An 18,863-nucleotide genomic window follows, 5' to 3' on the forward strand; every position below is an offset into this window, starting at 1 on the left:
CTTGCAATTGGCTTAAAAAAAACAACGTTCATCTGCAGGAAAATCTGCAGTCCCCAAGTGTCGCAGACGACAGAGAGCCAAGGGGTAGAGATTCATGACAAATGGCACTTCAAAACTTAATTATTTGGAGTACAAAATCACACCTGAAGGAATAAGACCTTTTCCGACGAAAGTTCAGGCTATACAAAACATCCCCGAACCCACATCAGCTACCAGCTTGTGCAGGTTTTTATTCATGACAAGTAGCGTGCCACCCAATTTTTAATCGATACTGGCACCAAAAGTTTCGTGACTCTACTATTATCAAAAGAAAAGATCTGTTGCAAAGCTGAAACTCTTCGCTGCAAATGGAACCAAAATTAAGACTTATGGGCAAAATTTGCTAAAATTGGATTTGGGACTGAGAAAAGCATTTCATTGGCCTTTTGTCATAGCTGATGTTAATAAACTAATAATAGGTATTGGTGACTATTTATCTCCCTTTTACTTTTTGGTTGACAGCAAAATTCATATGTTAATTGATGGCACCACTTCATTATCTTCTATTCTTCATTATCTTCTTGACCCCTCCTATGATGTCATTTCACCAATGGTTCATGCAGTACAAAATCAGTACAAAGTAATCCTCAAATAATTTCCAGATCTTTTGCTGCCAACACTCGTCAATAATAAAATCAAAAGTCACACTATTGACCATTTTATTGAAACTAATGGGGCTCCTAGGGTCAGAAGACTCTCAGCGTAAAATTAAAAGCAGGAAAAGCCGAATTTGAATTTATGTTCCAACAAGGTTTTTGCCAGGCCTTCAAAAAGTTGGGCTAGTCCTCTAGATCTCACCCTAAAAAAAAAAAAACAGGTGATTGGAGGGCATGTGGAGATTACAGGGCTCTTAATAATATCACCACTCACTGATTGATATCCTCTACGGTTCTACACAGAAAGAATATTTTTTTTTAAATCCACTGACTTAAAGCTTATCAACAAATTCCAGTGCATAAAAGTGACATCCCAAAACGGCCATTTAACTCCTTTTGGGCTGGTTGAATTCCCATTCATGACATTTGGTTTACACAATGTGGCACAGACACCTTTTTTTAAATATGGATTAGACTTTACATTCTGCTATTTAGATGCCATACTAATAGCCCTCCAGACGAAGAGTCACACCGTAAGCACTTATGCACAGTTTTTCAAAGGTTAAACAACTATGGTTTACGCATCAATGTTGCAAAACGTATTTTTGGCACTTCAAAACTTAATTATTTGGAGTATAAAATCACACCTGAAGGAATAAGACCTTTTCCGACGAAAGTTCAGGCTATACAAAACATCCCCGAACCCACATCAGCTACCAGCTTGCGCAGGTTTTTATGGATGACCAATTTTTATCACCGCTTCATACCAAAGTGTGCCAAGCTTTAACAACCTCTAAACTCACTACTCAGTGGAAGATGTAAAAATAGTAAAATACCGCTAACATGGATCGAAAATTCTTGCAATGCATTCAAAAACCTCAAAAATGCATTTTGTCACACTACTATGCTGGTTCATCCCTCAACTGACGGTACAGTATCTCTCATATGTGATGCTTCAGATACAGCTATTGGAGCCGTCATTCATCAAATTGACCAGGGAGAGATGCATCCATTAAGTTTCTTCTCACGCTCCTTAACTGGCACACAGAGAAAGTACAGCACATATGATTGAGAGCTCTTGTCCATCTACACTACAATAAAGCATTTTAGGTACATATTAGAAAGAAGGTCTTTTAACATTTACACGGACCACATACCTCTCACCTTTGCTTTTCAACAAAATTTAGAAAGCCTCTCCCAGACAAGCAAGACAGTTGAGTTACATTGCTCAGCTTTCAATGAATATTCGCTTTGTCAAGGGAGAATAAAACATTATTGTAGATGCTTTTTCCAGAATTAGTACCATCTCCAATCGATTATGCAACTACTGTAGTGTTTCAAAATGGTGAAGATTTAACAATTTAAAAAAACAACCCAAGGCTGAGAATGGTTCAGATTCCCCGACAAATCAATTTATTGTGATGTCTCCACCAACAACAACCGTCCACACATCCTCTTAAAACTTTTGCCGACAGATATTTTCTTCTATTCATACCCAGTCCCACCCAGGGATTAGAAGCACAAGAAAATTAATCACAAAAAGTTTCATATGGCCAAATATCAATAAAGCTCGTCAGTGCGATGGTGTAGGGAATGCATGGAATGCCAAGGATATAAGGTTCAAAATCACACAAAGTCATCTCTTATGGACTTCAAGGTTCCACTTGAACGTTTCCAAAATGTTCACATTGATACTGTTGGACCCTTGCCTTCATGCCACGGTTTCAACAATGATTGATCGTTTTTCAAGATGGGTTGAAGCTCTTCCTATGGCAGATGAATCAGCAGAAACAGTTGCAAAGGGGATAATCGCAGCCTGGATTTCTCATTTCAGAATGCCACAGCATATTATGCCTGATCAAGGAAGTCAGTTTGAAAGTCAACTATTTTCATCTCTGAGCAAATACTTTGGTTTTCAAAAATCCAGAACAGCAGCTTACCATCCAAAATTGAATGGATTTATTGAGCAACAGCACTGGATTATAAAAGCAAGCTTAAAATGTTATTTACAACAAAGCAAATCTTGGGTAGATGCTTTACCTTTGGTTCTTCTATAATTACGCTCTGCACTGAAAGAAGATATAGGATACTCTTCAGCTGAGCTCCTTTACGGAAGTCCCTTCTGTTTATTCGGAGAATTCGTCACTGCGATCCCTGTCACACACTCAAAGTTTGTGAGAAGGCTACAAAGTGTTATTCATAACATGAAACCTGTAACGACAACCAATGGCAATACAATCGTATTCGTTTCCAAAGACCTTCTGAATCGCTCACATGTTTTCGTCTACAATAACGCAAACACTCCATCTTTGTAACCAGTTTATCTTGGGCCTTATGTTGTCAAACACCGAGGACCAAAGTATTTTGAAATTGAAATTAATGAACTGTCAAAAGAATTTCAATTGATAGACTGAAACCATGTTTTACCGTAAAAGACAATGATGAGCAGCCTCTTGAAACCCACAAGCACATGGGTTATCCAGATCTGCCCACACAGTGCGAACCTCAGGAGAAATTTTCTCCGCCAGTCAATCACAACCATACCACACGCTGTGGAAGGACCGTCAGGTTTCCATCCCATTTAAAGGATCATGTCTCTTAATTGTTTTCACTGGGAAGGAAGTGTGTAGCATCCTCTATGTTTCATCTTCATCTTATCTGACAGAAGCTTGACTACTGCCACCGCTGCTGCTTGCCTAGCGAGAGACCTGAATGCCTGATGCTAGCATGGTTGGTAGGTGTTGAAAGTTATATGCTTTGTGTGTCTTACACAAGCTTTCAACAGAGTTCCTGAGTTGTAATCCAGTTAATATACTTTAATGTTCCAATACGCTACTAAAGCGCAAGAGATGATAAGCTGCTTTGTTTATTTTAAGTCTTACTAGCCATAAGGACTAAATTTTATTTAACATTTTAGTACTGTATTTTGTGACCACAATAAGGATTGATGAAATGCAATAACTGGCTCTAACACCCAGAGATAACTTTTAAGGGTGAGCAACTAGTTAAAAATAATTAAATTAGGCACTCTTAATCATTACAGATTTACATGGCCACTATTGAAATTTATTTTTTGAAAAGTATTTGTTAAAAAGCATTGAATACAACTTCCCCTTAATCCTTTCAGTTCTGGTTTCTTTTGCTCGTAGGTCATAACGACCCTCAAAAGACCCCTTACCCAAGGCTCTTAGCAAAACCGCAAATTTATGTGATACTTTACCTTTGCCTAAGACCGACTTTGCTCACTCTTCATTTTCTACAGCTTCTGCTTCCATAGTAACTTTGCACACAGAATGTGCTTTTGTCACCCCCCGCTTGACTCTCGACTACTGCTCATGCGCCTCACCATAGAAGATAATTGACTCTTTAGTGCAAGCTCACTTCAAGTTGTCATCACCCTTGGGCACAAAACATTTCTTATCTAACTCTCTGTTTAACCCAGTTTGCCCTTCTCCCTCTAAGCCAATGCTGCAGTCTTATTTATTTCATTTTTCCTTTTGATGATGTAGAGGTTATTGTAATTTGATTACAAAGGTATTCAGTAAATAAATTTGATTTTTTTTTGTAATTTTATTAAAAAGGTACCCTGGTCACTGGTCTAAGCCACAAAAATTATGGATGGCAAAATTTTTAGAATTTGGGTGTGTGTGTGTGTTGTGATAATGGCAAAGCCTCGAGGGCTATCTGCCTAAGGGGAGGGATGCCTTCGTGGAGGACTTTCTAAGGGAAACTGGCTCGTATACACGTTACACATGGGGAAAACCACGAAAATGGCCATGCAGCCAGCCCGTTCGCGGGATTCGAACCTCGGACCGAACTACCAGTGTTCAGCGACTTTACCGCTCAGCCACTGGTGGGCCCATTTTTTAGAATTTGGGAGCAGCAGAATTTTTAGAATTTAGGAAGGTAAATAGGCAACAGAATTTAAGACCCTCACAGATTGCAAGAAGCAGGGAAGTAAAATGTATAGCACTGGCCAGTCCCCCTCATGCAATTATTTAAGTGCTGAAAATCCTGGCCTTACACCAAAACAATACCAATCAACACACTGTTATTGGTTATGGTACATCTGCCTAGGCAGAGGGTACTTGAAAGTGATATACAGGAATCTGTCTGCAGGGGGGTGACCCCACAATTACGACACACGCTTTTTTTTGTTGAGTATTATATTCTCGATTCCTAGATTTTGTAAGGTTTGTTTTTTAGTTATTTTTTGCTGATGGTCTGGATAATAGATTGTTCTTGATATTGGACATCCGGATTTGAGACTGTGTACTGTATATAGAATTACACATAACAAATTAAAAGAATTCTGATGCTACACATATTTTTAAGTACTTTCTGATTATTCTGCCTCATGAATACGTATATATAGTGGGATGCGAATAATAAAAAAGAAATTATTTTTAATTATTTTACAAGTTCAGACTAACTCCATTAATTTATTCTACATATTACTTGCCTTCCTTTTAGCACTTTAGAAAACAATATAAATACATTTGCTACTTTCAACTCAATTTTTAACTCATATATAACTCAGTTAAGTCAAGAAAAAATTCACTTACAGTTTCAACGAATTCAAACTTTTTTTTTTCCTGAATTTTAGTCAGCAAACAGGCATAATCTAAAGATGCATTGAAAAAGTGTCTCTGCTCCATTTCAAGAGATGCATCAGCCTATTTAAGTAACAGAAGAATGAAACATTTTAATACACAGAGCTTTGAATTAAGTATATAAAAACAGCAGTTAAAGAAAATTATTATTACTTCAAAATACAGATATCCCACCTACAACAGGGTAGACAGGTTTTTAGAAAATACTGTATTGTGTGAAACCATGTAATATGAGACTAATGACAAATATGAAGTAGGGGGGATGCATTCTGAAAACGGTACTTTTCCGTTTCGCCGGCGCAAATCTCGCCAAGCAGACTTTATTGGCGACAACACACACACACATAAAAAGTGTTAACAAATGTTAGTTCTAAGAAGTTTTTATTTTGAAGGTATGAACATTTTAATATGGCTTAAAATTTTGTAAAAAGACATTAATTTAAGAATTTGCTACGCTTTCACGGTACAACAAAAATCTAATTCTCTCAGTAATTATCTACATTAATTTCAAGTTATATCTTAATTTGGAATACAAGTTTAAATGCAAGAATTATTTCAATTCGTATGAATAGCTTACTCCGAAATTATGTAAAACCGCAGTGCTTTACTTCGCTAGTGCATTCTCATTAGAATTGATGAATTTAACCCTTGACTTTGCCTTTTCTATATTTTCGCCTTCGGGTGAGTGGTGTGATTACATCCTAATTGACTTAATTGCCGCGAATGGCCTTAGGGTATAAATTTGAACTATCTGGGTCAAAATTCTATGTAATTGTATACCAGTATTGAAAGAAACAATCAATCGATAAGAAATGGCTGCGAATTGTTTTGAAAATGAGGCATAAAAGATTACCAGCGAGGATATTTCGTTTGATATTGGTTGTATCATTTTTGGCGACTTTATCGCTTGCGCCGGCAAAATGGAAAAGTACCCTGAAAACTTTTTAAATATAAAATATTTTTTTAATGTTTCAAATTTAGATATTTTATGCTGCCTTTTCTCCTTTTAATTCAAAATCTGTATTTTAATCTCCAAAGAAATAAATTTTGCAATAATTAGTTCTACAAATAATAAAGGTAAATTAGTAACCCCCCCCAATTTTTGTTTTTTAAATATTCTTCCAAAATCACTATTACATAATTTTTACAATCTACCAAATGAACGCTTGAAACACAAGCTACTTTCTGTGTAAATGATGGGCATGATTCAATTACAAAGGAATTTTGATGAAAATGTGAACATTCTTGGAATTAACTTTTGTATCTATAAATAAATAGGTTGTTATTATGTACTCCACACAATGGCATAGTATGTAACTTTTGTAAATGTTTGGAATAAAAATCAAGTTACTAAAATGCATGCATAAGATGGCTTACACATATTCATTAATGTGTTAGAAACTACGCTGCCCTGCCACTGGGTTTCTCAATTTTTTCTTATTCTATAAGAGTGAAACTGTGTTGTAGGAAATCATGTTATAACAGGGATACCTGCAAATAAATAAATGCAGTTTTTCAAAGTATTTTTTAATGTTACATTAACAACTGGCATTTAGCATATATCTTTTCACATAAAACACATCTTATCTGGATAAGTTAGCAATATTCAATTGTAAGAATTTATGAAATAACCCATAACACTAGTCTATAACAATTTATGAAAATACGGCAGGATATTTCATAAATCAAAATATAGCCTACTATGGCAAGTTTCTATTTACAGGCTGGAAGAAAGCAATTGGCAATAACATAATATTATAAGATTTTACAGAGTCAATACAGAATGTTATGGAGAGAATAAAGCCCTTAATTTTCCATTAACTTCACAGAATGCAACAGTATCATGGAGCTAGATGAGATCTGAATTATCAACAGTTAGCAAATAAGCTGATATTTGAAAGGGTATTTGTTACATAAAATAACAGAACAGATGTGCTGTAATGTAAATTAATGTATAAACTGCTCATTGGATAACCGAAGACACATTTTTTAGAAGTTTCTCATTTTAAATAATCAGTTTAATCTATGATCAGAAAACAACATGCATTACACCACTGTCATACAGAGACTAGCAAAGTTTATTCATTTGTTATCTAAGCACAATCCAGGAACCTCAATCTAAGAAAAGCATCATCACTGATAGTTTCATTATCTTAACAACTGTAAGAGCTTGAAATTCAAAGGAACAAGCTTAACGGAACAAGTTGTTTAAAGCTGTTTGTTTAGTATCTGCAGAAAAAATTTCTGGAGCCATCCTTCACAAAATGAATACTATAAAAAAAAGAGACAACCCAACACTGACTACATATTAAAGAATATCAAAAAAAACACATCTTGATCCTGATCAACTTGTATGTCAATGAAGTAAAGGTCATGTGAAATGATTTCCGAGAACATTAAGCATTTCTAAATGCTACAAAATGCAGTATGGATATTTCACATGAAATGATAAAATATATTCTACAAAAGCACTTTCTAGGCATTGGCCAATCCAAGTTTTTTAATAGTTTTGCAGTCTAGCTGGGATGAGTGGATTAACTTAAAAAAAAAATTACTCAATGTAGAACAATTATACTAAATGTTGTATTAAAGCTCGCAGTGAACTGGAAAGGAAAAGTATTTATCAATCAATAAATAAATACTAGTCCAAAGTGCAGAAAAGCATAAATAAAACGCAAGATGAAATGTATACTGTTTCTGCATGTACAAAATATTATCAGACACCACAAAGATGCAGAATAGAAAGGCAACTGAAAATATTTTGCATTTACAATTTGTTACAATGCAATAACTCTTTCCCCCCTCTAGTTCTCAAATACCTGAAATATATAAAATACCTCCTTAAAACAAAAAGGGACTTTAATATTTTATAATTTCTTGTTTCGAACAAATGTATTCTTTGACTGACCTGAAAGAGAGTTGCCATATATTGAAAACATAATTTAGACATTTTGTAAAATAGACATAAAAATGCAGTTCAATAAGTATGACAAACATATACTAGAAATCCAAACACTTTTACTTAGATAATTAAAAGCATACTTCTGAGTAAGCCACTGTTACACGTGGTACTTTAATTTTGAAGACTTGTTTTCCTTGCCCTTTTTATACTAACTTCAAAGTTTTCGGTCATTTACAACAATTATATTTTGTAAAGTTTATTAATTTAGTTCAGGTATGTTATTTAAAAATACGCATATATGCACACATTTGGACATCAAATAAACAACTGTTAATTATTTTACAACTTGAAAATAATTTATAAAAGTGTGTTAATTACTGAGCATTTTTATACTTTGTAGCTTCTTAAGGTAGAATTTTGCTCTTCGGATAATAAACATTTTGATATGGCTATCAAAACAATCCTGTCGCAGTTCCTAGTATTAATAGCCTACTATTCAATTTTAGCTAATCAAAGAAGCCATCCCGATATTAGTTTTGAAGCAAATGTTATATCCCCATTTTATAATAATTACAACTACCAACAATGGTTAGTAGTCACTGATATCTTAAGAGCAGTAACTGATATCTTCAGTGTTTAATACCAGAAAAGAGAGAACTTCAATTCATAACTCCAATGGAGTATGTGAAAGAAATGCTATGATTTTAATTAAACTGAAGTGAACAAACTAAAACTTTGTAATTACATGAAAAATATTCAGTTAGTTCAGTAAATATTTGTTAGTTATTAAATTTACAAAAATAAAACTGAACATTGTAGATCAAAGCACATTAATGACAAGATTAAATTCATCTAAAATATTAGCATTTCTTTCCCCACTTGATGGTGCCTGGGATTCCATTAGTGAGAGAGAATTTAAACCTTGCTTCTTTTTTGGCATATATTAGCCACAGTAATTTATGGCTTGGGTTCATTCCATTACAGGCATGTAAGAAAAGTGCATATTTAGAACCTCTGGCCCCTCAATTAAATTTACAGCCACAAATGTTTTATGTAATGTGTGAATCAAATACGAAGTGTCGGAATAATAAATTGTGTTTCTGTGGAGATCCTATTTTCAACTGAGACATCAACATGAGTTATGTCTACAGTTCTTGCAAACAAGAAAAGGTAATGAAGTTTTTTCCTTATTTTCAAACCCAATTAATAACTGAACCAAATGAATAATTAGAACTTGCATATGTCAGTGGATGCTGACAACTTTGATCAGCAATAGTTAATTGATTACATAGTTTTTATTGCCATCCACGACTAGGATGGAACTAGTTATTTATGATTTTCAAAATGGAATTCCTTGAAATTTGTTGATTTTCAGAAGATGCATAATGTAGAATGAAAGCATGCTAATATTTAAGTTAAATAGAAATAGATATTTAATATTTCCAGCCTGAATAAAGATATTATTAGAAGTTTTATATTCTTGGATAAAGTGTGTATTTTAATTTTGTGAAAGAATGTTATTGAATTTAACATTTCGAGTGTTCTTAAGGTATTGGAACAAATATTTTATTAATTAGCATTCAGTTACAGTTAGTCATAGTATATTAAAACTGAGTAATAATAGAACAGGATAAATTAGAAAAGAAACGTCCTTCTTTATGTGTGTCATTTACAAAAATGTGCAATATTCGGAAATCTAAAGTACAGAAAGGTCCTTCCAATAAAGGCAAAATTTTTTATTTGTATGCTAAGCTAATCAATTATTTGCCATTTTGGGCACAGGTTAACATGATACATGAAGTTAAAAGAATAGGATGATTGTGACAAGTTGCAACATTCGCTACAACCTGTAGAACCTGGAACTTGAACTTGAGCTAGGCATTTATTAGAAAGTTATCAAATAATTTCAGAAAATTACTCAAAAGCTTTATAAGCTTTCCAAGAACGTTATGAAGACAAAGATGTTCTTATCAATGTTTATGTCAGAAATGTTTTTAAATTAATTACAGCAACTGTTCAAGCTAGGGATAAAGACAGGTTATCATTGCGTGATTTGCTTAACAAAGCATATTTAAGACCTCTAGAATCCATGGTGTTTGCTGTAGAGAGCAATTCAGCCTGGCTGTACCCCATGATAGAATCCTGCTTACCTGATGATATTTTAAGAGCATGGTAGAGATAAAATGTTGGGGTCAAAGATTCTGATAGCTAAGCAAGCTTACAGAAGTCGAGTTTAACACTGTTAATGAACTTTTTGAAGACTGAGGTTATGGGTGAAGAAAGATTACAGTTAGCCAGGTCAGGCTTTGAAAGCATTATTCCCAAGAGATAAAGTAAAAGAGAAAATACATAAAAGGGATAACAAGTGCCCTATTAGAGCTGGTTTGTTTACTGCTAAAGAAATGTCATATTTATTCTGTAGTAAGTCACATAAAAGTAAAGACTGCATAAGTGCCAGATCGTTTTCTCTGGAAGAAAAAAATAAAAAATAGGTTAGGGAAAAGCACAGTTGTCTGAAATGTTTACACTTCCAGCCACCATGTGTAAAGTTGTAAATGTGTAAAGTTTTTGTATGTTGCCATATACCTGTTAAAAACTATTCTGCCCTGAAATAGGCAAAGCGAAAGAAACTAGTGATAAAAGCAACCCCCCCAGCAAATGTCTAGAATTGCGTGCAAATCAGCAATGTTTAAAAGATGTAGTCCTCATGACACTTAGAAATATTAATTAAGAGTAACAAGAAAATTAGCAGGATCCAGGACTTACTGCACAGTGGGTCCCAAAGCAGTTACATTTTGAAGGGCACTGTGATGGAACGTGATCTTAAGTGTCTCGCTGCGACAACTATTCACATAGCATTTAAAGGTGCACAAACACAAGCTAGTAAGCAAAATTAAATTAAGTGCACTAGATAATATTCACAAATCAGTTTATACAGGAGTTCCTTGACCAAGAAAAGATACATGGGGAAATTCCTTGTATTCTAAAGGGGTTTCTACTGGAACAGTGTAAGAAAAACAGACTGCGGATATCAGATATTAGGACTGAGACTACAGAAATAGAAATTCCAATTAGCAGTAAGACTCACAGCCAGGTAAATAACAGATCGAATGAAGCAGCTGAACAATGGTCTAATGGCAATTCAAACAAAGCTTGGATGGATAATTTTCATGATTTAGAGCAGGGTTTCTTAAACTGTGGGTCTTGGGACCTGCAGCAGGGCATCAATAATTTTACAATTATCATATATTTTTACACAATGTATTTGAAAATAGATAAAGATAAGACAATACAGACAAAGTAAAAAAAGTTTTGATGCATTCTTTTTATAATATAAACGTTCATTTTCCTTGCTTTGCATGTGACGCTGTCATTTCGTCTGTTACTCATTTAATATTTTCACATTGTTCTATGTCTTAAAATTAGAAATTAAAGTTAATGACCTAAAAGTGCAATAGTATATTACAGTACAAGTGAAAAAATTGACAGTTTCACTCACACGTGTATTGGATTTGCACAATACTTATGGGGTATTAAAATTTTTGTAAATATTACAGGTTCCTGGGGGTCGCGAAAAAATCTCAGAGATAAAAAGGAATTGCGACTGAGAAAAATTAAAAAAACCTTGATTTAGAGAATCCACCCCAAGGTTATGCGAGTAGTGGTACAGCTATGTTGATGATTAATTTATCTCTGCAAGAACTGAGTACTCCAGATTTGCAGCAGCTAGAAACAATAGGAATTAATGATCCCACTCAAACTAGATCACTGTCTAGGAAGAAAGGAAGAAGAGCTAGCCTATGATATGTTCCTTAGAGAACTTATTAGAACTGAAGATGGGCGTTACTGTGTTTGTCTTCTATGGACTTGTATTAACTCAAATACTCTCTCAAATAGAAATGTTGCAGAAAGAAGGTTGCACTACCAACAGACTAACGAAGCTAAAAAAGTTTGGAAATTATGACCTAATCTTTACAGAATGGCAGAAGAAGAATGACATACAGGAAGTCTAAAAAAAAGTAATTAGAAGTAGGACACTACTTGTGTCACCATCCAATTATTAAGTAAGAGAATTTCACTATTTCTATCAGACTAGTTTTTGATGCCTTGTGGAAAGTTGGAACATCATTCTTAAATACTCTTGTCAAAGGGCCTAAACTGATAGAAGAAATTCCAGCATATTATTGAGATTTTAAGAAAAGGCTATTGCTGTTGTATGCAACATTAGAAGAGCCTTCCTCCAAACTGAAGTTAACGGAGAAGATTGGTGATTTTTGAGCTTTTTATGGTAGGAGACGGCAGATAAAATTAAAATCTATCAGTATAACAGAGTGGTTATTGGAACTACTAGTAGCCCATTTTTACTCAGCTTGGTCATATGGTACCATTTGAACAAGTATCAATAACTCAAAATGATTACCGACAAACTCCTGAGGTCCTATATTGATAACTGTGTAATACTTGACAACATAGATAGTGCATCTAAATTAGAAGAATTTATCTCAAAGTCAACACAAATTATGGCTGAAGCTAAAATGGATTTGAGATTATGGCAATTTGGTATTCATGAAAGAAAAAATAGAAAAATTGTTATTTGAGAACAGAAGTTGTTTAAAGGAGATCTTAGAACTCCACTTTCGGTTTTTAAGATTAGATGATATAGAAGGGAGGAATGTTTAAAGATTTGCAATAAATATGATGCTGAAATAGAAAATCTTACTAAATAGCAGATCTTACCTATAACTCAAGGTATTTATGATCTCATTGGTTTTCTCGTCTCAGCACTGTTGCCAGCCAAGCTAATGATTTAGGGGCCTAGTGAGCTAAGTCAGAATGGGATTTTTTACTTCAAGAGAAAATGCAAAAGGACTTTTGGAAATGGTACAGTGAATTGAAACAATTGTCTAACTTAAAGATAAACAGATGTATAGGTTACGGAAGTAAAGAAAAATGGTCCATGCATGTTTTTTGCAACGTGAGCCAAAAAGCACACACAGCAGTAGTTTTCCTATGCCATGAAAATAACAGAATTTCAGTACAGCTTCTAGGAGAAAAATGATTTATTGTTCCAAAAATGACATAACTGCAATTTTGAGGCTCTGGATGCCCCTACAGTATCAGTTTATTATTGACTCTTCACCAATTATAACATGGATACAAAGAAATGACCATTGGGTTATTTTTGTGGATAACAGAATCAGAGAAATATGCAGAGTCACACCAATGGTATCTCGTCCCAGATAGTCTAAATCTGGTGGGCCTGCCATCTTGTGGTTATAGTCCTAAACAGCTTATCAAGACAGGATGGCCAAAAGGACCAAAATGGTTACAGGACGAAGAAAATAATTGACCCCAGTTGGATAAAATTCCTAACAAAGATTTAGTTATGTCAGAAAAAATGAAAATTGTAGCAACATTATTCACCTGTACAAAAGTAGATCAAGTCATGAATTATCAAAGAATTTTGAAATTTTGCAAGTTTGTAAAGATTATTTGTTGGATGAAAAGATTCATATCAACATGTAGGAATTAAAGCATGTTTTTCCATTTGAACTTTCTGTCAAAGAAAAGAAAGAGACAGAGAGAGATGTTTCTTTGGTCAAGAATTCAGAAAGTTTTGGTGGTGTCCCAGATACTGTCAAATAACTCACTGTTGTGAAAGAATAAAATAACAAAATACAAGTGAAAACAAAGTTGTCAGAATGTGATCATGAATTTTCTTTCAAATATCCAAATTTGTCGCCATCAAAACATCATGTTCTAAATTAGTTAATATGAGACTGTCTTTTAAAGAACTGTATGAACATTATTAAAACTCAATTTTAGAAGTTTTAGTTTTTTTTAATGTTTGAAATTTTAAGATATCAGTTTTCCATTTTATTATTATCGTTGTTGCTGTTTATTTTTGAATAATGATGTCAATTTATATTGGTATTTTAATTTCAGGCTTCCACCATATATTAATGGTGGGAATATATTATGCATTCATTTTAAGCTATTACTTTCCCTCACTAGACGGCACCAGGCATATCCCTCGCGAGAGAAAATTTAAATCTTGTTTCTTTTTTACTTACTAGCTACAGTGAGTTATGGTTCAGATTCATTCCGGTACGGGCATGTAAGAAAAATGCAGAGTTATGCCCTGAAAAAGAAATAAAGGATGTAACACTTAAAAATACCAGTTTGTTTTTCCTTTTTGAATGTTTTATGTGATTTGTTTTTCCTTTTTGAATGTTTTATGTGATGTGTATTAAATTGTGTTTCCATGGAGAAGTTAATGTTGTCAAGTCAGATATCAACACAAGTTAGGTCCTTGCAAATAAGAAAAGGTAATGAAGTTTTTTTTAAAATTTTGAAGCCAAATTAATAATTGAACCTGCACACATGAGTGGATGCTGACAACTTTGATCAACAGTAGTTAATTGATTAGTTATTATTACGAATTTTGTATATATGTAAGTTATTTTAGGGAAATTATACATGCCCTGAAATGCAAAATTTTTTTATATGTAACATGAAATGCTTGAAAGAGATGAAGCTCTGCCAGAAAAATAATACAGAAGCAAGTCAATTTAACATTGATGTAAATGGCTATCTCACTGAGTTGGCAAGATATTGCCATGCTGGCAATGGTCTTGACAACTAATTTAGAAATCACCAAACTTAGTAACCATTTGGGTCCAGTCCCTGCATAACTCTGTAATTGATATTGCGATTGAATAACTGAAATTGATCTCTATAAGTAACTGTAACCGTATCCGACCCTTGTATGTAACTTTAACCGTATAAGTTTTCCAATAATATCCAGCAATGGAAGATACTCGAGATTTCTTGGCAGTTGAGGGAAAACTATATAAGACCGGAGAGAGAGCATCAGCTTTCAGTTCTCCCCGTTCAGAATCAACTATGCAGTATTGAGATATCGCCATGTGAGCTTCACTGTTTATATGCATTATGATTAACAATCTTGGTAGTTTGAAACGTAACTATTCATTGACCTCTGTGATACTGAAAAGAGCTGTACAAATACTTTGTGTAAAGTTCCAAAACTGTAAAGTGCTTGTTTAGGTAAAATAAATTTTATCAAGCTATCATCAGTTCTGTGCACATTTAATCTATTACAAACCTATACACATGCAACAATTTTCGGTATCAGAAGTAGGCTTGAATGTTGATGATGAGAGCAATGGAAGAACATGTAACAGGCCAGGAATTCCTTTAAAGAATGTCGCTGATCAAGAGCAGAGGCAACATCAAAGCAGATCAAGAGGCAATGAAAACAGAAATTACTGCGATGACAGAATACAAATTTGAGGCTATGAAGACAGAATTGTCATGATTGAAGGTAACATTGCAGAAATTCAAGAAAGAGTTCCTTCTCTCGAACAACAAATCAAAGAAAGAGTTTTTGCTGTCCAACAACAAATCGAAGAAAAAGTTTCTACAGTTTGACAAAATATTGATGTAATTTTCTGCTGCTGTCACCAAAGAAGTTGACAGTTTAAAGAAATCCATAATGATAACTGGTCACAATTCTGAGGACTTAAAATTCATATACATATACCATTCCAACCCTCTCTAAAGCTATCCACATATCATGGAAAAACATCCTGGCAAATGTGTAAGACTCACTTCTCTAGAATGGCAAATGTAAATGGACAGGATTGCAAAGCTAAAGCCTGCCATCTTGCCACTTCTCCAAGAGCAGACACAGTGCATATGTAGCGGTTGCTACATCACAAAAAAGTTATTTATGAGCTTAAGAATAACTTTTCAATACTATATTGTAACAAAAATTATTAATTACTTAAAAGATATCAATCTTCTAAAACAACATTATTATTCTGAAACTTTTTTTTACCATTGCAATTCCAGTCTGCAGATATATTTTAAACTCTTCCCGAGAACTAGAAGAAACTTTGAGGTTGTATTTGGTGCACTACAGTTGCCCTCTGGCAAGAAGTGTTTAAAAATTTATAGCAGGCTTCAGTTAAAATCTCGCCAACAGAAGAAATGATTTGCTTCAATGTATGGTTTGCATTTAATATTATCAGCAGGACTCATACCCACAAGACCATATACTGGCAAGTTGCAGTATGTAAAATTCGTAGCTTCTTATTTGATTGATTATGAGATGGAACTGCATTTTTTTCATGTTCTTTGGGGCTGAATATGTAATAAACTTAATTGTTTTGTTATGTTTGCTGGTCTTATTTATTAACTGATTACATGTTGAGTAATATAAAATGTTTCATACTACAATTCTCAACTCCTGATATTTTTATTTAATAATGAAAATGATGAATGCTGTAATATTTTCGGTCTTATAGTTAAAGAAATGTGCCAACATTATTAGTTGATATACAGCAACCACACTAGTAAAAGTAGTATTGTGAAGTTCATGGAATGAATACACATCTGAAACACTCTTATTTGCACAGCAGTTAGATGACACTAATATAACTAATTCATAATTTGAATGAAGTTGCTATAATTACAACTGATTGATCATTCCTCACATGTCACAAATACATATTTTAGTAGGAAATTCTAATAATACCGCATAGTATCTCCTTCATAAAATTATAAATTCAATATACTACAGGAAGTATACATAGGTATTCAATACATCAGTTAATTTATGAATTGAAGTTCAGTATATTCTGAGACAAAATACAAATACGTTTTCTTTTTGCCAATTTTGGAAAACTTGAAATCATTATATCTATACATAGCTCATACCTCTTGAAGCTGATTCTCATTTTTTTTTGTTGAAAGATTTAAATGTCGCTCAAGAGACTGGCAAAATCTAGCAGTTTCCTTCTCAAACTTTTTCCTGCCTTCCTGAAAAAGTTATTGGCAAAATGATTACAGTAATACATAAATGGGATACATTTGTGTTATTTTTCACATATCAATGTACCACATATATTATAAATACAGAAAAGACAATAATACAAATCAAACTATAAATAGTTCCTTACAAAACTGAACTATTAATATCATTTTGTAATTAACTTAATTTCTGTAAAGCGCTTGAGGGCTAAAACGTTCAAAAGGGATATTTTTCTTAAAGAAGTCATAAAAGTAAATTAATTTTTACATATGTAAGCTGTGTAGAGAGGCCTAATTTACCAATCTGTTTCATTTGGAATGAAACTAAAGATAAAACTGACAGTTTTCAGTAGTTTTATTGATATAGACAAGCAAAGCCAAACAGGCAAAGAAATATTGAGTACATGCACAAATTTTAATGATGCACGATAATTTACATGAATGTTGATTTGTTAAAAGGACTAAGAGTTATTCCACAATTGAAAGGCCGGACTTTGATAACATTTATTTTAGTGCAAATTTTTATAAAATTTATTTAAGTGCATAGAATTAACTCTTGTGCCTTCTTATGGATAAAAAACATTCACATAATGAAATCAACATGTTTCAAAACTCATTTTGGGATGAAGTTAGCCACTAATGGCAATTAGATTTTTTTTTTTTTCACACAAATGTATGACCACAAGGAACGAATATTTTTTGCAGTGTCAGATACTACAGTACAAAGTCCGTAATCCGGACGTCCATTATCCGGAATGATCTATAATCCGGACTTCAAAGGCACAAACTTTTTTTTTTGAATGCTTTATGCATGCGCGTAATGTATAACAGACAGTATAAGCTAGGCTAAAATTATCTTTACTGATTCTAAGGCATTTCAGTTAATGTTGTAGATTGCGCTGTTCCTTAATCTTCTAATTGGATCCGGCTTATTATTTTTTGCAGACTGTTAGAGCAATTTTATAAAAATTAAGTGTGAACTTTCGATTATGTCAAAAAGAGTTTCCAATTCTGGAGCTGCCAAAGGATCTACAAAGCGAAAGCGTGTTTTGATGTCCATCAAACAAAAAGACTATTCAAGAGTTTTTGAAATTTTTTAGCATAAAATCTGCTGTGTGGAGAATCGCAAGATTGTGGGAGCATGTATCTCCAGATACGTTAAAAAATGCTTGGCATAATTTATGGCCAGCTACCATATTTCACGGTGAGTACGATGAAGATGAAGCCACTAATTTGAAGGTTTTTGGACATCACAAACTAAAGGTTAAATTTTCCAGTTATTGGATTTTGTAAAGAAATGTGGAGAAGCGGTAATAAATGAAGATGATATAACAGAAGTTTTTCATTGCGACGACAATGCCCTGATCATCAATAAATTTACGGACGGCGAAATCTGTAGTATGGTTCTAGATCCAGAAAATAACACTTTTGATAGTGAAGAAAGTGATAGAGAGGTGATTGAAAATGAAAAAATTTCGATTGACAAGTTAATTGGTATTCTCGACACAGCAATTACAGGACTTCAACAGTGGAACTTTGTAACTGAACAAGAAATTATGTCTGTTTATAGAATTAAAGAGAAAGTATTAGCAAAAAAAAAAAAAAAAAAAAAGCAACTTAAAAACTTACATTGAAAGAAATGTTTAATAAAGTAAACAAATAAATAGTAAGCATTTTTTTTTTTTTTTTTTTTTTTTTTTTTTTTTTTTTTTTTTTTTGTAAATTTTGATACCTGATCATAATTGCTCTGTATTTCATAAATTACGGTTTCATAGTTTTAATTGTATAATTTCTACATGCCATCTTACCAGATTTAAATTGATGATCTATAATCCGGAAAAAAACCCCAATCCGGAATTGCCGAAGTCCCAACGAGTC

The 18,863-nt window shown here is 33.4% G+C and overlaps 1 protein-coding gene across 1 annotated transcript in view; it reads right to left on the reverse strand.

The window, feature by feature from the left end:
- Positions 1 to 18,863, reverse strand: part of LOC118188001 (rho GTPase-activating protein 26-like) — a 187,672-nt gene that overhangs the window by 122,778 nt on the left and 46,031 nt on the right. The window contains exons 5-6 of the mRNA XM_085809677.1: positions 16,893 to 16,994; positions 5,201 to 5,311 (exon numbers count right to left, since the gene is read on the reverse strand). Of these exons, the coding sequence (XP_085665803.1) occupies positions 5,201 to 5,311; positions 16,893 to 16,994 (213 nt within the window). The remainder of the gene's footprint in view (positions 1 to 5,200; positions 5,312 to 16,892; positions 16,995 to 18,863) is intronic.

This window comes from Stegodyphus dumicola, chromosome X2 (assembly GCF_044657685.1).
Source record: "Stegodyphus dumicola isolate Sdum_Otavi_A_Nest chromosome X2, ASM4465768v1".
Taxonomy (NCBI): domain Eukaryota; kingdom Metazoa; phylum Arthropoda; class Arachnida; order Araneae; family Eresidae; genus Stegodyphus; species Stegodyphus dumicola.